Genomic DNA, 25,613 nt, shown 5'->3' on the forward strand with positions numbered 1-25,613 from the left:
CTCCTGGCTGGGGCTGCCTTTTCTTAATCTTGTAGCATAGCAGTGTTTGCATGGTTCTGCTCTCTTGGACAAACATCTGTCTAGACTAATGTGTCTGTAATCATGTGAAATAATGTAACACATCTTCTATTGCTAAGAAACACTTGCCTTTTATACCAGTTCTAGTACTGGGAGTTTTGTCTCTGCTCACTCATTTCCTCATTGATAAACTTATCTGCTAGTGATCACAGTCCCTTAAACTGCTCAACATTTTAAGAGCAACAGCAAAGTTGAAATGGTAAAGTGGCATTTTTGATCCACTGCATTAGGGTTATGCTTCCTAATCTGGAAGTGAGCTGAAAAAAAAAAAAAAAATCCTTGAGGCATCTGTAAGGATGCACTTCAAATTCTTGACAGAGAGGACTACTTCCTTCAACTTCCAGATCAAAATCTTCATTTCAGAGCTGGCCTCAGAAGTTTCCATCAACTGTGGCTTAGTCATAAATGAATACTCAGTGTAAGCAGTCACAGCACAAGGATAAGATTTCCTGAGGTGAGCACTAATAGTGAAACACCAGTTAATTGTGCATGAACTAACACCCAATTTCCTAATGAGCCTTCAGAAGGTACCTGAAACACCAGGGGTGTGAAGAAAATCTGTCAAGTATGTGGGCTTCTTGAAAATGCAGATGAGGATATGGTGGCCTCTGTGCAGAGAAGGGACTCGGGAGTCAGCTGCCATCCAAACTTCCTGGAGAGCCTAAAGCTGTGTAAAGCAGGAGCTTTACCTGTCTTCAAGCCTCACCTAGACTGCAGAAGTGAGGGCCTCACCCTAATTGAACTCCAAAGAAAAGGCTGTGACAATGTTGTTTAATTGTAACACTCTGTTTAATTACCTGCATGTGCAGCTAGCCCTAGCTACGGCCAAACAGATACCACAGGTTTAAAAAACAAAACCCAGGATCTGTGTTCTGAAAAAGTCAAAAGACAGCAATGCTACAATACACAAAAGTTTATTTTTTTCTTTTCTGAAGGCAAAATATAATAGAACCTAACATCAATGTATTTTGTACAACAAAACAGTTTTTATATGAGAACAGACAATCCATGAAGAGTTTTTAAGTCTTATAACTGCTTCCCTTTTTTATCATGCTTTCTTGTGGTCAACAAAAAGTTGGCACAGAAGATGTCAGAGCAGTCAGTCAGCGGGCATGCTCCCTCAGATCCTTGTCAGCTGGTGCCACAGGCTGGAGGGCAGGATACTTTCTACTTTTTCCATCACAAAATTTAAAGGGGCGAAGAGGGTGCTGAGAAACTGCAAAGAAATCAGATACAAACTCAGATCAAAATCTGGGAGACAATAAACCTCAGGAGAAAGCTGTGCAATAAGATAAAATGATTTTGCTGTTTTCCTCTGTAAAATCCTCCAGCATGATAAAAATTACATAATTCACACATAAAGATTTTCAAATTCTTGAACCTTGCACATACAGAGATGTATGGATTTTGCAGTAAAGAAAGCAAGAGCCCCATCGTTACAAAGATCAAAGATGAACTACAGAAGTTTCCACACATTTCACATCCTGGACTGAAGCTCATCCTGAAGCCACTAAAAGCTCCACCCAAAACCCAGTGAAGAGAAAGAGAGGCTTTTTCCTAACAGGGGTATGCCAGGCCACCTCACAGAGACAAACATTGTGTCTTGAGATTCAGGTTTAAAATGGTTCAGGGTTATCTACAGATCTGCTATATACACTGAGGCCACTAACTGTAATTTATCCTGACATACTCTGCATCACTGACTAAAATTTATCTTAACATCTTCTCTCTAGTACAGAACACAACATTCAAAGAGTCTTCAATATATTAGTGTTCAGACAGGCATATGAAAAATCAAGATGGAGGACATTTTATCACAGGAAAAAAACACTGGCAGCTACCTGTCACAGAACTCAGATATTCAAAGCACTCCTGAAATATATATTGAAATACATATTTTAATTAATTATTAATACATTTGAGAAATACATGTTAACTTCTTCTCTGGCAGAAGAACTTAGTACAAAATCTCATTATGCTGTCAGCATATTATCCTTGTTCAGGATACAAAGCTGATAAACACAGGAACAAGGCTAACAGGGACAGATTTGGGATCTACAACTGTGACAGTATCAGAAAGCTAAAGACTTGATCGAAAGAGCCAAACAAGGGTCATACATTTCAGTAACTTCAGTAACTAAGGAACAGAAAAAACCCAACCACTGAACCCAAGAAAAGCCTTACAGAGAAGTTCATGATCATATGCCCAAGTTCAACACTCACTGCCTACCCAACACCCATGGACACACTCAAGAAAAACAAGAACTAGCAATAGTATTTCAGGTACATTTCAGCACTTTTTGCTGAAGCAAGAGGCATCTTCTGCTACAACTGATCTTACTTTGTGTCTCCTGGAGCTAATGAAAAAAATGCTTGTTGCATGAGCCATTGCTGTACCAGACCCCACTCACAGGCCTGGGCTAGCACAAACCCAGCTCACCTGCAAAGGGAGTCTCTTACCCTTTGCAAAAGGGTTTCAAAGAGTACTGACAATCTGGAATTTGCCAAAACCTTTCAGCCTGGTCTCCAGCCCACTCCCTATACCCCCAAATCAAAAGTACCAAAGACATTAAAAAGAAAGGCAAGGAGGCCAGTTTGGAAACATGAGACCTAAAACAGAGACAAATATATTTGAGAAAATGTATTACAGTAGAAGATACTCAGAATGTACTGGAGAAGAATTTTTTTACTATCTAGAGCTTTTCTGTGCTAGATTTTTCATCTAGCACACTGGAGCAGTGATGTTCTTGTTTTTGCAAAGAAAAACGTTTGGTTTAGAATAATTCATACCTCTTCCCCCTCATACTCCAAAATTTATTAATCCTTGGTGGATTAAAAAAGCAGAATTAGGAGAGACTTCTCTGGATGTAATTCAGGAAAGTTATGGGGGAAATATGGAGACTACTTCCTCCTTGGCAGTTCAGGGAAAAAACACAGAAATTTGTCCTGGTTAAGAGTAGACTCTATTTCTGCTCATACTGACAGCTTCCAATGCATAGGAAATCACATCAGCCATTATGACTCTACACAAAATAGAGGGGTTCTAATAACTAAGAACTAACTGTTATAAGTTTATTTTAATGGATGAGATATGAAAATACAGATATTCACTTCTCCCACCAAGCCCTTGTTTTTTCTGAAAAATCACAAGACATCAAACCTAACAACAGAGCTGTATAAACCAGAGAAGACAAACAGGCAGCTCTTACTGCTTAGCAGCCTTGACAGTTGTGCATACATCCCCTGCTCAGATATGGACTGATGCTTCTAAGTAGGCAGATATTTAATACCTGCAAGTATTTCAGCTCAGCTTCTCCTGCCCTGGTGTCTTTATTTACCAGAAGGGAGCAGCAGCAGAGAATACTCACAGCTTTTGCGAAGACCCCCATGAGCTCTGGGAACTGATGTGTCAGGAGGGCAAGCATGGCTGTGAAAGAACAGAGTCCAGCAGTGAAGAGGATGAAGAAGGGAAGCTCTTTCTTGGGATAAACTGAAACCTCATGAAATGCTGTAGAAAAAGATGTGAGAGGGGAAAGGCATTATACATTGGAAAAAAAATATCAAAACACAACACCAAGCAAAACCAAACCAATGTTCTTACACAGTCAGCACAACCTGAGACACACAAAGATGCTTTTGAAGGAAGAAGAAGATGAAAGGTCTGATACATCAGAGGACATAATTGTGTCAGTTGTCTCTGCCAAATAATTCTCTCTAAAGATCCTCTTTCTGGTTTACTCTGGTGCTATGTACACATTACTTTTGTCTTCCTTGTGTCAGCAGTAACTGTAATGCTACTCTGCAACAGCTAATCCCAGAAAACAGACTTAGAAATAAAACATTTTAATTTTTTTTAATGTACATCATTAACTAACCCCATGGCTGCATGTTTGCTAATGCTGATACACAGAGAGTGCAGAAACATGTGCCTGGGAGCAGCAGTGAGCCTAACCACAAGGCAGCATTGCTGCAGTCCAGGTAAAGCAGGCTGTAAAACTACAGCCTTTGTAACTGTAAATTCTGAGGGCTTGATCTGCAGAGCATGAAAAATTATCCTAACAGCAGGACATATAGGCATGTATTTTAAAACCTGGAAATTAAATGAACAGCGAATTTTTAAGATGTTTGTTAATATACACTGATAGGAATACAGAAATTTCCTTGACTCTGCCTTTACTGGACGTTGGAAAAAACAGCACTGAGATGACTGAAAGGGTTAGAAAAGGATAATGAATATTTTACCAGAGGGATATATCCCTTGAACTTTTATGGCAGCTCAAATTCAAGGTGAGAATTCCTCTAGGCTGGCAAAAGGTCACGTGGACTTTTACCTTCAGTCTGTAGTTTAGAGCTACAGTCAAGATAAATGCAAACTTTGAAACATTTTTTTCTCATATAGGATCAACCTCAAGGATTCCCATACACTCAAATCCTATGGCTATTCATGTATATGAAACATTACTCTGCCTGAGTAGTTTTGCCTGCTTTATTTGCTTCAGTGATCAGCTCTCATCTCTTTGTACTTGCAGATGACATAAACACAGGGTAATCCAGCAACATTCATGACTGCGTTCATCCAAAGTGGAGTGGTTCTCAAAACCAAAAGCAGGAATTTGCAGGAGTTTAAATTAGAATATTAAAAACTAAAAATGTGTATGACTCTGGAGTCTGCTAGTTTGATCAGTTAAAAAAAGCAAAAGTAGGGATAAATTACAATTTCTCTTTGATTTAAAATAAATGTAGAGATCAGAAATACCAGAACATGGACTTTGTCAGTCTAGGATCTCTTGCACTTTTCTTGCACTACCTTTTCACTCAGGCTCAACCCTGGTGTCCCACTCTATTATCCAGTCAGGGAAAAAGTTTTGTAATTGATATTTTTAATTTGGAGAGCCTATCAGATTGTGGTGTTTTGATATAATTCCATCTGGCTCTCCCACAAAACACACGCAATTAAAGGGTGTGGACAGGTATGCAAAACCTCTCTAACCCACCTGTGTCTGTCAGACATTCTAAACCCTTCCCTCCACTAACCCAGGAGATTTTGCAGTGAAAGGCATTTCCCACAGCTGCCAGAGCAGAACACACTGCCTGCATATGCTGTTAAAGATCCCCTTGTTAGCTTGTAACATTTGACAAGAACAATTAGTTTTGCATCTAAAAACAGAATGCTGAGCTATTCTGCATGACTTTGTCATTCCTAAATCTCCTGACACTCCACCCTCCCTAGCTCAGCATCCCTCTGAGTAAAGCAAGCAGAGCACTGAGAGGTGTTGTTATAATTAGGATGATTATAATGGGGTGGGGAGATCCTGTCAGTTGCCAAGGATTTCTGCGTAGTATCAGCAAGAATGTGCTGTGAAGGAGAGACTTGCAATGAGTGGATTTTCGCTGCATTATTCTCACCTAATGTTTACTCATGTAGGCTTCTAAAAAGAGGCAACATTTTTTCAGCCCAAACCAGAAAGGTTCTGAATGAAAGGATGCAAATGCCCTCAAAAGCAGCCTTCGCAGGAGAAGCAGGCTTCATTTTACTTGTTCCTGAACAAATTTTTCTTTATTCATTTTGTGGGATAAAGAAGGTCAGAGAAAAATCTTCCTTGGATCAACTTTTATTTCCCTCCTCTGCCCTGACCCAGCAAACTTGTGTGTGTTCCACTCGTGCTGACACAAAGTTCCACAGAGAGAACACATGGGAATGAAGTGTAACTGCAAGATTGGCTGCTTTGGCTCTTCCTCTGCATTCTTGTGCTTCACTGCATGCACTGCAGTGAGTCTCATTAGCTTGGACTGTAATGCTTCTTGAGGGCTGGATCTCTCTTTATATCTGTATCTGGGAACACTGCTGGCACTTTCCTAATGCACGCTATAAATGCACATAAAAGTGACTGAGATGACTTCACATCAATCCCTTCATAATAGTGCACACGCCATAACATGAAGAAAACCCTTCCTTGCTATTTAAACTGCTTTTAGGAAAATGTAAGCACAGCCTGTCATGAGTACTAGCTGCAGGAATGATCCAGCTGTCCTCAAGCAAGTTGGATCCTGCCTCGGAATTCAAGTAGCTCGTGTGTGTACCAAGGATTAACAAGGCTGTGACACTGTGCTTTTGGTTTGAGGGGATGTTAACCCAGATGAAAGATCAGTGTCTTGGCAAGGGAGAATAGCAAGATCTAACTGATTGGGATCTCTTTGGTGATCTCTCTCCCTGTCTGTAAGCTGTCAAAAATAATAAATACAGCTAATTGTTATGAACTATGCTGAGGACCTGCCCCTTGAACCATCACAGGAGCTCCAGAGGCTCACTGTCAATCTGGTTATTCTAATCCAGTGCGCTCAATTTAAAAGGCATCAAAGGAGACCGGTGCTGCAACACTCAGGTAAACAATTCTTAGGTGTCAATCATAAGAAGAAAAACGTTGAACATACATGGTAGTAGTTCTCTATCTGCAGTTTCTGTACAAATAGGGTAAGGGTAGAAAAGGTGTCCTTTTTCCAGTGGATAGGGGATCATTCTGAAAGCTGAAAAGAAAACACAGTGCCTAAGTTACTATGAATGTGGCAGTCATACTTAAGAATACTTGCAGTTCTGAAAAACAGACAAAACACTTATATTTGGTTGCAAACAGCATATAAACTGCTTAATGAAATGCCAAAATAGAAATCTACATTGAGCTCTTAATCACAAGAACTCCTATGTTTATTTTTATCCTTGAGACAATGTTCATGAATGTCAGGTGAGACCACATTACAAGGACATACAAAAATGTTTGCATAATCCAAGCCCATTATGCTTCCAATTCCATAGCCAAATTTACACATTTTGTCTTAGGCTTTTAGGCTGCAGTACTTTTAAATTTCAGGGCAAAGAAGTGTATCTGATATAACAGGTATAGACTACAAAAATGAGCAGCCAAGCCTGTAAATGCAGACCAATACTCACAGTCCCCATGCATCAAGAATAATAGGTTTTTCATGGAAAAAATACACTACTCTTTTTCCATCACACTCCAGCAAGCCAGGTAACACTGATGACATGAGCTCTGAGGATCAGTTTTCCAACACAGTCATGTTTTCATTTTCTCTTTGGCAATCAAAGATTATTACTAAATTATTAAACCCAGTTTCCTCTCATGCATTCTTTCTAAATGCAGCAGATCAAGTCAGGTTTCCAATATATATCTTCAGGTCATGGATTAAATAATACTTAATCTTATGGATTTTTAAAATTGAAAATAATAACCGAGAGGGAGGAAAATGGATTGCTAAATCTCAGTGCTGATGTCATAGGCCTCATCTGAGTGTGGTTTATGGAAACATCAGAATACTTGACTGAAATATAGCTTTGCATCAAGGCATCCTTTTCCGTTATCCTGTATATTACTTTCACTCTTAAAATGTCATCAATGTGTTACTCTCACTACTGCTATGAACACCAGCCACTGAAGCAGTATTTCCCCCACAGATGTCCTAGCAGCACTGCACACTTCAGTTGTTAGGTACAGCCCACTGCCACACAGTAACACTCCATTACCTCTGGCTCACAAGGCCACTTAAGGATTTGTTTAAATACACAGTCACCCTATATTTTCAGCTGTGCACACTGAGTTTGAAATAATGTTAGCTGTGTTTTTTTGTGAAATTATATAACTGTATCTTTTTCTTGATTGCTGTATTTCAAGCAATAGTAAAGAAGGCAAAGATCCTAAAAGATTGTAAACCAACCTGGGCTGTAATGCTCTTCCAGCTTTAACCACCCCTCTCCATAGCAACCCAAAAAGCCAAGTACAAATACAATAATCCAAGCCATGTATGATCTTAACACACAACAAACTTGAGTGTCTGTACAAAAACATATGTGGAACGTGTTCAATGCTCATTTCTTCAAAATCCCTAACACAAGTTTTTCCTTCCAATTTGGCTTAATATTGAAACAGACAATCAAGCCTCCTCTGCCCTACCCTAAGCCACAGTCATATTAAGATTTTAGTAAAAATAAAATGTTAGCTGAAGATGCTGCTTTTACAAAGCAAGTGAAAAATGTCTGAATACGTGTTATTCAATTTAAGCAATTATGCTTGACATGAGACCAACTATGGGATATTTACAGCAAACCAGCTTTATTTAGCAATGTTATCAGCCATGGAAGGAAGTGCTCTGGTTCATCTGGATGTTTGTGTCTATGAAGGAACTTCTCTCCTGTACTCCTATAGTATTATCTGATCCTATTTTAAATTAATTGACTCAGGTAGCACAGAGCAAGTTTGCCATTCACCATGTACAGTAGCTGCAAGAGCTACTGGAGCATTTGGGAACACCTAGGTTTCTTTTCCTCATGCAAACAGTAGGAATTTTAACACAAGTTTAGAAACCAATAGTGACAAAGCACCACTGCAGACACTTTTGAAACTTGGTTACACTTGAAACTACAGACCTCCTGTACAGAGAACCTGGCCCAAGCACACTGGATGCACTTGGGCTTTTATAGCTGTACTACGAATAAAATACCTACAAACACATAGAAAGAAAGCAAGGGCAACTGACCATCTATTATATGTAGACAGTTGGTTAAAACTAGTATTTAATTGCATTTAACTTCTCTGCCATGTCTTCACTGGTTTTCACTTAGCTGCAAAGATGCCAAGGTATGGACTAAACATGATTATTGGCCTAGACACTGTGAAACCAATAAAACCCCTGGTTGTCTTCATGTGTGAGCAAAATTTGAACAAAAATTTTGAGGACTCGTGCACTCTTCGTATTTTTCTGAAGTCGCTGTACAAAATGAATTATGGATTCTTCTGCAGAAGTTATGCAATGATATCCATTTAAATCTATCCATTTAAATCTAATACAGCTATTAGCTAATAAATTACGTGTTCAGATTGCTGAATGTAGAGATAATAAGATGGGGAATGTAGTTAGATGAGAATTCCCCATGTTGCCTTCAGGCACAGATAACTTGTTTCCTAAGTGGCAGGAGGACTGCAAGGCAGCCAGCCTCCTGTGCCAAAACCTGGTCCTGGTACAAAGCCCTTTAGGGGCTCCCCAGCCTGACCAAGCAAAAGAAGATCTGTTCAGGATTCCCTGCAGAACACTGCTTTTACTGATGGAATAATGAACCCTGAGCTACAGGACTTCTGCAACAATCCAGAAGAGAAGGTACACAGCATAAAAGCAAATCACTGAACAAAAGCCATTGGGAATGAAACTATGGCAGAGAAAATAATAGACTGGGAGAAATAATGGGAAAAGAGCTGGCAGATCTGACAGAGAACAATGCAGCAGAGCAAACCCCAGGCAGCACAGCTATGGATTACTGAGCAAGGTGCTCCATACACCTAAAAATAAAACCAGTGGATCCTCAGGGAGCCTACACTACAAATTAGGCAAGCTCAGGTCATTTCATACTGTAACTGACATAGTAAGTCACTTTTACACTGAAGGTATTATGTGCATTTCTACAGGAATTATCATGGTAACAAAAATCTTTTCTATCAAAGCTAAATGATGACAAAAAATGATGAAACACACCCATACAAACAAGTTGGTGTAATAACATACACAGAGGATGAAAAAGAACAGAATAAAGCAGAGCAGAAATGGGGAACGAGATTACACTAAATCAGAAAAAAGGCCAACAAAGGCTGATTACAATTTGTACTTTTAAATTCCCAGAAACTTGGTAAAAAACACATCTCAAAGACAGGATAAGATATATTAGAAGGTCAGTATATGACCTTTGGAAGTCATATGCTCCAACCTCCCACTCAAAGCAGGGTCATTTCCAAGCTACCTTGGATTGCTCAGAACTATGTCAAGCTGTGCTCTGAGGATCTCTGGGGCAGGAGATCCCACATATCCCTCTCACTGTGAAAATATGATTCTTAGGTCTGGATTAAATTTAACTGGTTTGAACTGGTGTGGATTGCTTCCTGTCTTTATGCTGGGCCATTCTGTGAAGACTGTGTCTCTCTCTGCCATATCATCTCTCTGTTGAGTGGTGGAAGACAGCAACTGGATCATCTCTTCACCCACCATAAGACTTCTCCAAGTTGAACAAAACCAGCTTCCTCAGCATTTTGTCCTATATAACATAGTCCAGTCCCCTATGCATCCCAGCAATCCTTCACTGAATTCACTTCAGTTTGTCAATTTTTAAAAAAGTCATAAAAATACAGCATTGCTTTATATTTCACATTAATATATACCTGTCTGTAAGGCACACTCGTAATTCCCAAATATCAAAGCATTCACAGAATCACAAAATGGTGTGGGTTGGAAGAGACCTTTAAAGATAATCTAGTTCCAACTCCACTGCCATGAACAGGGACACCTTTCATTAGGCCAAGTTGCTTGAAGCCCCATCCAACCTGGTCCTGAACATTTGGAGGGATGGCACAAACACAGCTTCTCTGGGCAACTGTTCCAGTGCCTCACCACTCTTATTGCAAATTATTTTTTGTTTATGTCCAATCTGAATATACTCTCAGTTTGAAACTATTCATTCAAATAATGACAAATCTCTGGAATTAAATAAGTTAAATTATTATCTCCTTATCCATGAGCAAGAAAATGTGTCTCTAAGAAGTTGGGAAATTTTGTTCACTATTAAACAGTAAACACAAGACTTCAAACCCCTTTTACTCATTAAATGAAGTTTCTGTTTTCAGTTCAAATTTCAAATAGTTCAATGCTGGTGAGGATGTAACAGGTGTCCAAAATTCTCACATACTATACTTAACAAAAACTATTACTTTTTTCATGAAATTCAATAAAAATATATTATTAGCTGCTTTGCAAGAAAGAGGATTACTTACTGCCTTCCCATGTACAGTGTAAGAGGTTCAATGCCCCCTCTACTCTTTTCCAGTGTTGAAGATGAAAGAAAGCATATGCTATTGCTTCACTGTCCCCTCTCTTCAGAATATGTTCAGGGGGCAGAATTAGGCTTTTCATTTCTAGTAGATACTGAAATAAAAAAGCAGAGCACAATTATTGCAGAGGTAATACAAAGCACAGAAAGCTGACTGCAATTCTATAATGCACACTGAAAGGTCTATTTCCCTAAAGTACTTTTTCTCAAAAGATTTCACCAGATGTGTAACATCACCAACTGCACTTGAAGACAACTACTGAATTATTCCCAAAGACTAAGATATGCTGTCAGATGGTTCTGCTCTACAGCAGTGGTATTGGGACTACATAGAAATTCAAAATTAAACATCTCTCTTATTGAAGCAGATGAAAAAAAAGGCTCAAAGCAGAAAATGGAATTAAATTACAAGAGCTTTTAATTAAAAGTGTTTATAATAAAATAAAGAAGACTTTGGCATTTTGATGCACAAAGTCTTTCTATAAGGAAACATACAGTGCTCCTAGCTTGCACACAGGTTGCTGCATTTACTGCATTGCCATTAACTGGTTGTGAGGTCTGTGAACAGGCAAACTTGGCAGCCAGCTAAGCTAAAAACAAGTTACAAGGTAAAAATGTTACAAAACGTAACAAGTGCCTGATTCCCAGGGGTGAGGTGGGGGTAAAGTATAGGACCTTTAAGCTTGCTACTTGTAACAGTTATTGAATGTGTCACTGAGATGGAAAGTACTACTGACTAAACCCACCAGCAATTTTCACAGAAAATTTCCCCATAACTGGCTCCCCCCACCCAGCAGGAGCAGACGAAACATACCGAGGGTTCATGACACAGGAAAAGATGGAGGTCTCAGACATTTTTCAAGCAGGTGATTTTTCTCCCTCCTCAATCCATGACCTAGACTAACAGGTAACTAGACAGACAACTAACACCCCTTCAGCAGACATCCCTGGTGCTGCTACGTTCCAGCTACTGGAGGGGTAAGAAACAGCAGAGGGTAAAGACATACCATACCCCTTGCTGGCATCCTTTACAGAAAAGGAGTAACAGACAGAAAAGAAGCTGCTGAATCAGCTCCCATTTGGCAGTTCTCCTGAGGAGTGAAGCATTTCCCAGCTGTGCTCTGACAGCACAGGGAAACTTGCCCTCTTCCAGGATACCCAAGGTCAAACCCTCTCCTTACCAGACTGTCCAAGGTAACACAAAAGGCAGCAGGTGAGTCAGCCCTAGCACAAGGCTGGGAAAGGAAAGGTATGGCTGATCCCTGGCAGTGAAGGAGGGAGTGAGCTGCCCCTCCATTTCACCCTGTGCTACAGCCTGGTCTGGAAGGGGGAGGACTGCAGGACCCAGGGGCTGACAGCTTCCTACTGCAGGCACCCATTAGGAGCAGCCTAGCACCAGGGGCAAAAGGGGCCAGCGTGGTGTCAGCCTTGCCCAACCCCTGATAAATGCTGGCTTTTGTCAACAGGATGTGCTGGTGCAGAAAAGAAGGCAAAAAAAAGAATGAGGACTGAAAGTCAGCCTTGTGGAAAGGAAAAGTGCAGAGGGAAATGAGCACCAACAGCATGATTTAGGAGGATGTCCTAGAGAGTGTCACCCCTTTGTCTGATGGAGCTGTCATGAAGGTAAAAGATTTGGAGAGCTCATGATCAAAACAGAGAATTGTCAATCCTGGGGAATAAATAAATACCTCAAAGAGAAATCACATGTTTCTGATGTGGGTAACTATTAAAAGAGGAGAAACTGAATCAGCAATGGGAGTAGTTGAATATGATACTGGATTTTGCTTAAAGCCTTTCAGAAAAATCTGAAAGAGCTGCAGAGCAGGTGGATTAATGGAGGAAGTTGCCATTTAGTAGGCAGTCCAGGGGATTAAGGGTGATAGAGAGAACAGAACAAAGAGTTGACAAGAGGGAGGGAGCTGCCAGGCTGAGACAGATACAGCAAACGTTCACTGCCCTAATGAATGCCTCACCCTTTTAAAATCACACATTATACCTGTTGAGCAGAATGGAATACAGCTGCAAGAGCTGCAGGTTTCTACCTGTTTTATTCATTTAGAACATTAACTCTTATTTCTATATTTTCTGCAAAATTAAATGAGAAAATAAGTTCTCAATATTCAAATATTTCAACCAAAGGAAAAAAACATAAACAAACCCAATGACATGGGTTAGTAGGGAAAGAAAAAACAGGAAGAAATGTTGTATTTCTAGGAGCGTTAAAAGAAAACGTGTGTTTTGATTCTAGTATACTGCTTGTTATCAGCAATCAAAAAGAAATCAAGTGGAAATACCAGATGGAAGGATGTATCTTGACACTTGCAATCAAGCTTAGTCCTCACTCAGTTGACTTTTCAGTCTGCATTTCTCTCAGTTTCAGAAAGAAATTATTTTTAGAAGTGCCTCAGATCAAAAATGTGAACCCCTCCTCCCTTGTTACTGTATCACAGCTATGTTCCCAAACAAAAAGTCCATAACCTGGTTTGGTGATATTTAATAAGACCCCCATGCAAAGTTGTTGGGTGGCTCAAGACTCATTTGTGACTCAAATGTTTTTATTTGACACATAAATGTCAGCCACACCTTTTGGGCATACAAACTGTCAATTAATTTATTCTGGAGGCATTTCCAGCAGAACACTGACTGTACACAGCCCCAGAGAGACCCTGACTGGAACACTTTGTACAGTTCTCATCAGGCACTTTCCAAAACAAAAAAAGATCAAATTTCTCAAGCAAAGAAATGCAAAGAAATGGTTTTGGGAGATGGCACTTGAAGGCTCCATCTACTCAAGTTCTCTGAACATTAGTAAAAGGTACCAAAACGTTGCCTAGCTGTAACTAGGGCTTGATTGTTGTGGAAGGAGGGACATGACTGTCCATGAAAATGAGAACGGTCTTGATGTCCATGAATACCATATCCATTGGTGCACTGCTGTGTGTTCAAGGAGAGTTCAAGAGCTCAGAGGGCATTCATTCATTGGCTGACGGGGCTAAGGGTCTACCTAGAGGCAGCGAGGGCAGACCCCTTCTTTGGTAACTGCAGGCTACTGCTCCTGGGTCTTTCAGAGGCAGGACTCAGCCCCAGCAATGTGCTGGGTTTCTAGCACGTTGTCTGTGAAACCAACACAGTCCCTCTGAAATGTTTCATCTTGGACAAGGAGACAAATTCCAGGCAAATGAACTAAATAATAAAAAAAATTCAAATCTTTCCTTAAAAACCATCCAATGAGCTGCAGTCCTCATGCTGGCAGTATAATGTGTGAACTACAGTCTTGATGGACTACTGCATGCAACAAACTTCTCCAGCTCTTGGAAAAAATCAGCCAAAGACATCTGACAGTAGTTTCCAAGAGGCTGCTATTGCACTTCATCAAAGGCTAGACAAGGGCAGTCTTCTCTTGAGCCACCAAAGACTTCAGGACTATTTATAACTCAAAATTTCCAAAGCCTTTATTCCAGAACACAGCCCTTGTTGCCACAGGACTAACAGGGACACAAAATCCGATCATACCAATAATATTCATACCAGTAACCTACGTCTCTTGACAGACTCCCTATTAACTCTATCTCCTGATACACTGGCATCCACCCAGATTGAACCACAACCTTCACAATTTAAGTAATAAAACATCAATACCTTATCAATCCTTTGAAAACACAGAAAAGAGTGGAGCTCTCTCTCATCCTGACAGAACTCTGAACCCAAGCATGGTTCCACTTCAAAGGGAGAATCAAACAACAGGCTAAATAAGAAACCTAGCTAAGAGCTAGGCATTCATGGAGGAAATCTAGATGGTAAGACCAACACATCTCCAACTGCATTTTTTTTTTTCAGAAACAAATGAAGAAGTTTAACTAGAACAAGAAATAAAATGCCATCGCCATGTGGACTTTACACGTTCCTTTAAAAAATGAACCAGCTCAGAAACAAATAGCCTAGAAAATTTCAGCTAGATTGATCTCTTCACTCTTGACAGTGACAGGACTTGTTGAGCACTGGAACAGACTCCTCAGGGAAGTGGTCACAGCACCAAGCGTGACCGAATAAGCTTTTGGACAATGCTCTTGGGCACATGGTGTGACTCTTGGGAATGGTGCTGTGCAGGGCCAGGACTTGGCCTTGATGATCCTTGTGGGTCCCTTCCAACCCTGGCATTTTCTTTGATATGATGATTCTTTGACCCAGCCTCAATGACATTAGAAGCAAATACTGGAGTAGCACAATGATTTCTGCTGTCATGAGACAGCTCAATTAGCCATTTGACACTGCATTGCTCTGGCTTGAATTATTTTTTGGATTGTCTTTTTTCTGCTTTTTCAGATCCCTCTCTTCTCTCCCTCTAACCTAACCTTTTTTTGTCAAAGACCTATATTTAGGAGTTACAGTGTAACAGTAGTTTTCATGTACTTCTACAGAGAGCTTCTGGGCCAGTTCCAGGACAGTGTGTTAGATACAGCTCTGCTACAGCCATTCTGTGCAGGTACAGGAATGTGTTTTAATGAGCATTTGGAGAATGACAATGGACCTTGCACACATGAAGTGCAACAGGGTGGAATTCATACTTCTCTTGCTTAAATCAATCGAGTATACGTTATCTATTTCACAATATTGACAGCTCTCTGGCTCCTAATTCTCTCCTGCTAGGAGTGCTTTTAGCATTCCATATTACTCCAATGACCTTTTATAAAATAAATCAACCTAACTCAGGCAGGTTTCCTTCTTTTCCTCAATTGCAGAGTTTGAGACTGAAATTACAGCTCAGGTTGCAAACAGGCAACAGTCACTCCTGCACCTGTGACAGCATCCCTCCAGGCCAGAATATGAGAATTTAACATTGTTTGAACAGGAACTCACATCTTCCCAGTGGGATGAACAGCATCCCAACCTTAAGAAAGTTCCAAAACATTGGTTTCTACACGCCTAGTGAAGCCACTTTCAGGTCACCTTTCAAATTCTCATTGAATTGGTTGTAATTAAGAGGTTTGTCCTTTCTGCTGGAAATACAACAACAAATCAGTGTCTCACTGAAGAGTTAAAAACTCTCTCAAACATATCTCAAATAGTTTCTCTGTAATATCATGGGGTGTGTGGCACAGATTAATTTCCCATCTGGTCTATGAATTTGTTTGCATTATTTGTTTCTATTAGCAACTACAACTTACTAGAAACCACACAAGCATACGGACAGACACAGTTCTTACTAAGAAAATCAAAATAAAGAAGAAAAAAATTGAGAAGGGATGCAACAGAGAACAGATGAATCTTCAAAGTGTTTAAGTCAATGGTTTGTAACATCCATTTAAGAGATTGTTTACAGATAAAATTTGCATTTCCTAAAGTATTATCAATATTTAAGTTGTCTGATTGAAATGCAGGATACTTCAGCAGAGAATCTCTTCAAATCAACTCAGCTCCTGGCTTACATACAAACCCATACAACTTTGTGCAGGACATACTTTTGGCTCACTTTTAACAATCACATATATGGACCATCATCTGTTTTCTCTTAAATGAATACTGCTAGTCTCATACATCACAGAAAGGAAGGGAGTGCTTTTCAGGAGGAGTTTGAATGAAGGGAGAGAGCTCTGCAAATCAGTTCAGGAAGGGTGTTCCACAACTGATAAATGTCCAAGAGACAGCTATGGTAGCTTATCAGCATTAGCTTTTTATAGTCCCGTTACGTACAACTAGGGAAGCCCCAAACACATATAAATAATATTGATGAAATTGTGTGTCTGTGTATACATATACCTTTTACCCCAACCACTCGACAAATTATGCACTCTTCATGATATAGTACGTACATTAAAACCCCTCTGGAATCACAGCTTCAGTGGCACGACAACCCTCTCTGTTTAACTCCTAAATTTTTGTGTAGTACGTTAAATAATTTGTCATATTTTGTAGTTTATTTCTTCCTCACTCTGAACAAAAGACTCACTAATACTTAGATCCTAGAGAGGCACTGATCACACATTTGTTTTGTGACCCTGTCAGATTTCTTGTGATGGTGCTTGCTAAAACTTATCCCCATTCCATTAAAAACAAATGGGATGTGACTTTAATTACAACTGAGTGGAAGTTGAGGTGTAATATCCATGCACTGCATAAAATTATAACTAAAAATGAACTTTCACACCTTAATATCCCTTAGGTAATAGCAGCAGGAATGAGTGTGAAATCAGCTGTATATTAATCTGTATCAGGCTATTCTGTTATAATCTGATCTAAAAGAACCTCTGGAGTCTGCTCCTATCATCCTACCTTGTCATCCTGGTAATTTATGTTTCACAAAGGTTTTCAATTTCAGAGTGTCAGACTTTGAAAAATAGAGGGACCCAATTAACAACATGAACTTATAAGAGACTGCGATGGAAACATTTATCGATAGCATGGAGATAAGTGAGGAAAACGGAACAGGCTCCCAGGGACTGCTCATGACAGGCTAAACTGGTATTTTTCCTTGGCAGGATCTCCAGCTGGGCCTCAGTAAAACATTTAGAAGGGTTCACCCAGAGTGGGACTGTGCTAGAGTTAAACTGGCAACAAGGCAGAAGAGAAACACCAATGGTTGTGTTGTTGCAAGAACCATTGGGGTGGAAGAAAGTAAACAGAGAAGGTCTGGAATCAAGCTTCATTTAAGACATCCCTTTTATGGTATGGCACAATAATAGAAGCTCAGCTAATATTACAAAAGGACTCATTCTCACCTACACTTTGGTGTCTAAAAATCAGGCTTTAACTGGAGAAGAGTTACTCCTTTCACATTCACTGTAGAAACACTGAGGAGAAAAAGTCTGTCTAAAGATGTCTCAGGCAGCTCATTCTTTCCACTGCCTGTAGAGGGAATCTAGATGATTTTATTAAGCCAACAGCCTAACTTTCAGGCAGCTATTTAGTGGTTGGCATTACAGACAAAGGTCACAGAGAAAACAATTAATTCTTGCAGTGCATGAGAATTAACTTTCTGCAATCCATGTGTACATATGGAAGAGCGTTTGGGTTTGTCTTGACCAGACCTGGTGTTCAACTAAGGCTCCCTAATGACAAGGCTCCCTACATTAACACATCCCAGTTTTCCGCTGTTCACTTTCAAAGGGCAACACTAGCCCAAAGGTTGGTGTGGTGAAGTTCAAAGGCCAAAAAAGGTCCCATTGCCAAAAATATCTGCCTTTAGCCTTCAGCAACCTCTTGGCAACATTCTCACTGCTGAGACACAAACCCCAGAGAGCAGGTATGGGAATTAGAACACAAATCTGTTTTGTTTTTTGCTTTGCAGCTCTCAGCAATTCTTCCTCTCTGAGCTTTGCATTCGCAGAACTTAATGACAGGTTGCTGCATAAGGAATTACTAATGCAACTTATATGAAGTACACCATGAACTCCAAAAATAGGTTCTTTTGTACAGCATGCCAAAAACATTTTCTTACATATAATCATCAAAACAAATAAAATATGCTAATTTGAACTAGAAGATCTTTAATGACAATTTGCAAATAATAATCTATCTTTATGCATGATCTGCCTGCAGCTCCGCATTTGGTGAAATCCACATCAGTTAAAATTTCAAGTTGCACAGTCCTGAACATGACATTGCAAGCCAAAAAACTGTGCATACTATCAGCTTTTTCCCCCTTTCCATTGTTTGCTCTCTTTTCCACAACATCACTCATTACTCTAACACAAAAATCAGGAGTTATATCCTCAGCAGTGTTAGAGCTACAACAATGTTTTTTCAATACTCACTTTTGGCACATGTGGATTAAATTCTACTGCTCTGTGAATAGCTTCTACTGCATTCATCTCTGCAGTACTCAGCCCTCGCCTTGAGGCAGCCTCTGGAGAAAATCTACAAAAGCAAAGAAACAAACACATTAGGTCAGAAATGCTAGTAAGAAAAAGTCAGAAAAGGAATCTAGAACATGGGCCCATGTAACCAAACTGAGTAATTTTCCTATGCTCTACAAACTTCCATAGCAAGTGGAAACTCTGAGTGATCTATTACATCAAGGCCAATAAAAATCCCAGCAGAAGCAGAAAGCATGTTTGCATCTAATCACAGCAGAAAGTCAATTCAAACAGTCCCTGCTCTGTCACTAACCTAAATTCGCTCTAGGTACCTTGCTAGGGGCATATTCAAGGCTGAAACTGCAGGGAAAAAAAAAAGAAAAGAAAAGAAAAAATAACAAGACCAAAAAACCCCCAAAAAACCAATGCCAAATTATTGTTGGAGGGTTTATATTAAAAACAGGTTTGGGGAAGTTTTAGGAAGGTTCCCAACCCAATGCCCCTGGGTCAGGCTGAGATGGAAGCACGATGCAGCAGCAGTAGCAGGTGGTCTACTGGCTGCAGCACCATTGAGGGTAGCATGCCCAAACTGTGGGCAAATCATCTGCCCCAGTGAATAAAAAACCAGACCATGCAATCTCTTTCTCACCTCACACCCCACGGCTAACTCCAGAGCTGTACTTGGCAGGCAGACACCACAGGGAAAGCTGTGACAACCTTAGCCCTGCCCTCCCAAGCTGGAGTCGCTGTGTAGGGAGGAAAGATGTTGCAGTAGGTACTGGCGATCTACAGGATAAAAAGAATGAAAGAAAATTACTTAGATCTTGATGTGTACATACACTTTAAAAGCAAAAACTGTCAGGATGTCAGTCAAGAAAATGGCTTTCCACTCCACTTGCTTTTCAACTTTGGGGGCATTCGACCCTCAGGTGCACAGACACAACTCTGCCTAAGATTTGTGTGAAGGCATCTGAGAGCAGAATGGGGGTTTTTGAGCTCCATCTCACGAGGAGCTGAGCACCCTTTCAGAGTGGGCTGGTGATCTCAAGTCCACAGGCATCAAATAGATGTGCTCAGCACCTTGGAAGGTTGAGACCCAAGAGAAAAACATAAAAGGAATGAACAGATATTTGTGTCTCTAAAAATATGAATGCCATCTACCTCTCAGAATCCCTGATTTAATAATGCTAAATCCACCTGCCGCTATTTAATTACATGAGCACTCTGCTGGCAGCACTTGTAGAATGACATTGTTACCAGTGCATCCACATTTAGTTTTTACCTTTTTGGGGTCAGGTTTACACAAAGTTGAAGAGGTTCAGCCACACAACCCTTTTCAGTTGCATCTTCACTATACTATCTAGGAAGCCAAAGCTCACCCAGACAGTATATATCAAACTGAAACAAGAACTGAATTTATGCTTTTTCTCTTCTTTTCTTCTTCCTTAGCATCTCAAGAGCAATGTTTGATCACCACAAATATTTTATATATAAAGTAATTTTATCAATTTACTGCAGGTCTTAATTTTCCTGCTAAATCAGCAGATCATTAGGGTGTGGGCTCAGCTAAGAAAAATCTTACATTAAATCAGGAATTTTGCTGGAATGTGGTTCTTAAGCACTTACTTGTCAGAGACAGCTCTGGCTTTGAGCAATGCAGCTGTGTAGCATATTGTTGCTGATTTTGGTAAACTTATATCTGTTGGAAAGAAAGGAAAAAATTAAACATTTGAACACTTAAAAGTGTGCAGAAGAAAAGTGTTTGGCTGATACTTTAGAGTAAGCATGACATACATAAAATTAGTATGTGAACTCAGAATACTTTCTCATCTTGGGACTTATGCTGCCATGTCACATGGATTTTTAAATTTCCACCTGATATACAGGCTTTAAAATGTGTGTTAATGACCACTGGAAGTGCTACTTAAACAGCAACTGGTATCATCAGAGAACTAATTCAAAGAGTGACATGATAGAGACACAATGAAAGAATTCATTACTCCATGGATAAATACATAGATAATTTGGAATACCTGGATTTTTCCATAGTTCACAAAATAAAAAAACCCTGAGGGCTATCTACTTCACTCTTCATGTTTTCACTGAGAAGCATCTGTCTAATATGAGTATATGGCAGCTGTACAAGTTAAGGCAGCTATTCAAGTAGTAATGGATTTGACTTGCAAGCAACCAATCAGTAGATTGATTGAAGTTCAAGATCTACAGTAAAATAAGGTGTTTTGCCTCTTAAGAAAATATTGGACCAAAACACACATTCACCACACATTCTCTACTCATTTTATCCTGTTCCAGAAACACACAGGACCCATGAACCTGACTTAACCCATTAGTTAATTTATACATGTTTCTACCAGCAAATTGGCACAATGCATTCAAAAGGTAGAGAGAAATGCTGCTTAACAGACTTGAGTGATGCATTTGTTCTCACTGTTACAGAGAATTCCACATTTTTAATCTCCTGGTGTGATCCTTGGAGATGTGCTGTGCAGGGCAAAGAGTTGGACTTGATGATCCTTGTGGGTCCCCTCCAACTCAGCTTATTCTGTGATTCTGTAGCAGTCACATATTGAGACTGTGACCCAGCAGTCAGAGAGACTGAAATATTTCAGTATTAAAAATTTAAAGATAACAGCTACATGAAAAAAAACCCGAACCACAACAAACCACATCCACTAAAGGTTGGATTCTGCAAACCCTTCTGTACACACCAATAACTTCTTATGGCAAACAGGAGACATGGCACAGCAAACACAAGGCACTGAGGTAGGTCCACTGTAGAAGTGAGGAGCAGTTAATCTGACTGTTGCAGTAAGAAACTATCTGTCCCTTGGTTTGTCATTAAACTTGATTAGAAAGACGAAATTAAGATGATGACTTGGTTACTTCAGGATTAACAGACACTTGTTATTCACTGAACTCATGTGCCCTGCGAGATAGGGCTCCAGAAGGGAGTTAAACAGAACATGCAAGTCCTATCTCAGCAGTCACCATCCTTCACTTATTAATAACTAAGCAACCAGGCTCAATGTTATTCTGTGAGACAGAAAGCATTGCCAGAATGACTGTGGCACTTTTGAAAGGCTACCTGTTAAATCCTGTTATCTTTTTATGCATTTGCACTTCAAGTATGAGACGTACAGATCCTGCTGGAGGCTTCCCTATAATATATTGCAACTATAATTTCACTGGAGTATGTAATTGCAGTGACTAAAGTAATTAAAATCAGCAGCATGCAGAGCAATTTGGATGACAGATATGTTAATTACTCCAGTAATAGAAGACAACTACAGACACAGGCATGAGCACATCTTCAGTGACAGGAAGAGAAAATATTTCTGAACACATCCAATAACGCTTTTTATCTCAAGTTTCCCTTAACATCAGGAGTTAAAAGTTATTTCCAGTAAACAGTACAAGTTATTTTCCAGCCTTGTAAACATATTAAAACAGCATCACAAAACACTGTCTTCTAGTAGACAGTAAGTGTTCCTGAGCTGGAAATATCGGTGCACATAGATTGCAAGATGATTCAAAACAAACAGCTGGCATCTGCAAGGAACAGAAATGTGGTGAGATGAGCTAATGCTCAGATACACCATGGGAGGCCTTTCTGCAGAAGAAATGGGATTTCTCAAAGAATGTTGTGTTCAAATCTTATCACCCATGGCCAAGAACAGAAAAAGTAAACAGAAGGATTGAACTGTTTTTGTATCAAACAAAATGAAATAAAGACTGAGAGAAGATTTCCTAAGCAGACCCACATGGAACACCAGGAGAGAAGAAGGGTTGGTCAGGTAAAGGACAGCATTGGCACAAGGAGAAAGAGTTCAGAATTAAATTTAGGCCGCAGACTAAAACAAAATTTCTGTGAAATGAACATTTGAGGGAGATTTCCAGGTAGAACAGCAGGGCCAACTGGCCAAAAAAACCAACTAAGTCTAGGATGGAGATTGCTCAGCTCATGGAAGGGGCAGTATCATGGAGGGAATGCAATAGCAGGGGCCCTGATTCAACCAGGAGGCCTCTTCCAGTACTATGCTCCTAGAGAGCAAGCAGCACTTGTTTGAGGATAATATTTATAGACTCCTAGCAATGGAAGAAATAGATATAAATGCTCATGTTTATCATAGAATCACAGAGTAGTTGGAGTTGGAAGTGAGCTCTAGACATCATCTAGTCCAACTGAGACAGCCCTAACAGGTCCATGCCTGCTTGCTTTCAAAAGTGTTTTTCTTTTTGTTTGCTGCATATTAGACCAAAAGTATTTGGTCCTGCTATATGCTGGTCTGTGACTATAATACTTTAAAATAATTTTGGCTTTATCTCCAAATATTCACCCTCATATTTTAGAGAGAGGCATAAACAATTTTGTCTGGTAACAACTAGAATTTAGCAAGGGAACTGTGTCCAAACTAGCCCTAGGAGATATGTACTCTGTCAGAACCAAAGCAAAGTTTTAATAAATGACTGTGTCCAGCTCTCTGAGCCATCTGGCAAAATATCTTCACAGACACTGTTTCCCACCCTCCTGTGATTACTTGTGGAGCTCCCACAATGTGCTGAAAGATGTGACTGCTATTCTGTTGTCAAATCCATCAGGACATTTTTGCCTAATAGAAACTGATGTGTCAATCTAGAAAAGACTCTCCTTTCTTATTGCTTGTATCGTTAAACAGAATACAAAAATCTAGACTTAATTTATAAGAATTTTCTTTCAATAAGCCCCAGTCATGTATGAGGAGGACTGAGAAAGTGAATTCTTACAACTTCTTAAGCAGTTGCTTATGAGACTGAACTAATGGAAAGATGCTACAGATAGGCAAAGTATGCCATATATCATCTAATATGGTCATGGGATCTATTCTTCTTATCAATAGCAACCAAAAGAAAAAAACTATGACTCTGGATACGGAATGATGCAACATTCCCTACCAAGTCAGCAGAAGGCTCTAAACATGCAGAGACGGGCATGTTGCAATTTCTTTAGTCATCAATAAATGCAAAAATATAAGTCACTAATCACAAATTATTCCAAATTTTGTGCAGGTGATAGGAAGAATTGCTTATAGATTGAGAGCACTCTAGCAAATAAATATGTGCAGGCTGGGTCAGTGATGACAGAAGAGAGATGCAGTCATCTATAAAGACACAAACATTAAGAAAGAAAGTGAATTAACCTAAACAAATGGTTAAAAACAAGAGTAATGCGATGGAAATCATTAAAGAAAAGTATGAGATGAATATCAGGGGAAAACTATCAGAAAGATCTAATATCCCATTAGAACACTGATCACATTTTCCTACAAAATGTAGTAGAAAACATGCTGGAGGGAGCACAACTATGAATATGGTGCTTATGAAAACCAGTCCTGATTCTCTGTACTTTTGGCATTCTTTCTCAGTAGTGGGAAACACCCCAATCAAACATAGCCCCTATGGTACAGTGGGAAAACCACAAGTAGCCTTTATTTTTCCATAACCACAACTAAAACTTACACTATTCAGATATGGAAAGATTTAAAACTGCTGATTTTAAACATTTCATACGCCACTCTTCTTGACAAGCATTTCAGTGACCAAGCAAGTGTCAGCCACTTTAACTTGACCAAGTTCAATCCTAAATGCCTGTAGAGGAGAAGGAATCATTTCTGCTAAAGAAAGTTAGAGCAAGACTAGTATAATTACTTTAGACTTCTTGTGCTTTTGGGCAAATAGGGAAAACAAAAAATGGCACAGAATCATTTGGCAAAACAAAAAGAAACCAGATGGTATGAACAGACATGAACTATTGCTGAAACCTAGCTGAAGTGACAAGTGATTTTGATATGGAGGAAAGAAATCAGTTCTTGCAAGCATAAGCTGGAAAGATGTGATAGGAACAAAGACAATTATTCTCTTGATATTACTGTTACACAAACTGGAGGTCTTGATTTGTGTCTCTTGGAGAAGGGAGATTAGATTTTGGTATAGCAATAACTAAAAGGAACTTTCTTTTAAGATATTTCTTTCAAAGAAACAAAAGGGTTATAAAATACTGTATATGAGGGAATGGCTGCTTCCATGCTTCCACTTGCTACATCTTTAACTCTGAAGAAAACTCTTCATTGCTCTTGAAACACCTACCCAATTAGCTCCACCAGGCAGAATATCTCCAAAATGTCAAATATAAACGTGGCAAGTAATGAAACTATTTCAAAGTCGCTGGAGACCATTGCTAATGTAACTGAAAGCTGCATGCAATTTCTTCATCAATCTGCAGCTCTCTACAAAAGGACTGCTTTCAATATAAATAGAATTTACATGCATAATCTGTAAGGACAATAAGAAATTGGACAGAAGGGGGCAGAGAAAAGAGAGTAGCCCTTAATTGGCTACATTTTAGAAAAGTCGCTTCTCTGTGTTAACTGCTAGGATTTCACTATGTTATAAGCATTCCCAGATAAAGAAGTCTCTGTTTCTAAAGTTGTCTTGGGTTACAAGATATAGCTGGGGGTGTGTATTCTATTGCCATCTGTTAGAGGTGGAGCAGTTATCTTCTGTTAATTGGGCAGTTTTCTCCGTCTCTTCCACAACCAATCCTCCCTCCAGGAAACATCTTCTATAAATGAGCCACTGAGTGTCACAGCATGACTGATAAAATTATATCATCCCATCTGCCTGGAGGAGGAGCCAAGCATTCCTACCTGGATATAATCTGAGATTTGGAACACCAGAGGAGCAGCCTTTTCCCACTGGATTCCCAGAGGAAGAGCAGACCCATCTACACCCCTACCAGACCTTCAAGGGTTTGGTACAGGCTCACTGCTCCAACAGAACCATGCCTGCCACTCCAGGAGGACTGC

The 25,613-nt window shown here is 39.7% G+C and overlaps 1 protein-coding gene across 5 annotated transcripts in view; it reads right to left on the bottom strand.

Annotated features, from left to right (window-relative positions):
• Positions 1–976: 976 nt before the first annotated feature.
• ST7 (suppression of tumorigenicity 7) overlaps positions 977–25,613 on the bottom strand; it is a 136,878-nt gene continuing 112,241 nt past the window's right edge. For 4 of the 5 annotated variants that reach the window (XM_018910176.3, XM_050986812.1, XM_050986807.1 and 1 more), the window contains 6 exons: positions 20,377–20,449; positions 18,709–18,811; positions 10,902–11,052; positions 6,511–6,603; positions 3,447–3,586; positions 977–1,294 (listed from right to left, as the gene is read on the bottom strand). In XM_018910176.3, coding sequence (XP_018765721.3) covers positions 1,199–1,294; positions 3,447–3,586; positions 6,511–6,603; positions 10,902–11,052; positions 18,709–18,811; positions 20,377–20,449 — 656 coding nt within the window. In that variant the 3' untranslated portion in view covers positions 977–1,198. The remainder of the gene's footprint in view (positions 1,295–3,446; positions 3,587–6,510; positions 6,604–10,901; positions 11,053–18,708; positions 18,812–20,376; positions 20,450–25,613) is intronic. The other variant, XM_050986800.1, reaches the window with a different exon arrangement.

The sequence above is a fragment of the Serinus canaria genome, chromosome 1A (assembly GCF_022539315.1).
Source record: "Serinus canaria isolate serCan28SL12 chromosome 1A, serCan2020, whole genome shotgun sequence".
Classification (NCBI taxonomy): domain Eukaryota; kingdom Metazoa; phylum Chordata; class Aves; order Passeriformes; family Fringillidae; genus Serinus; species Serinus canaria.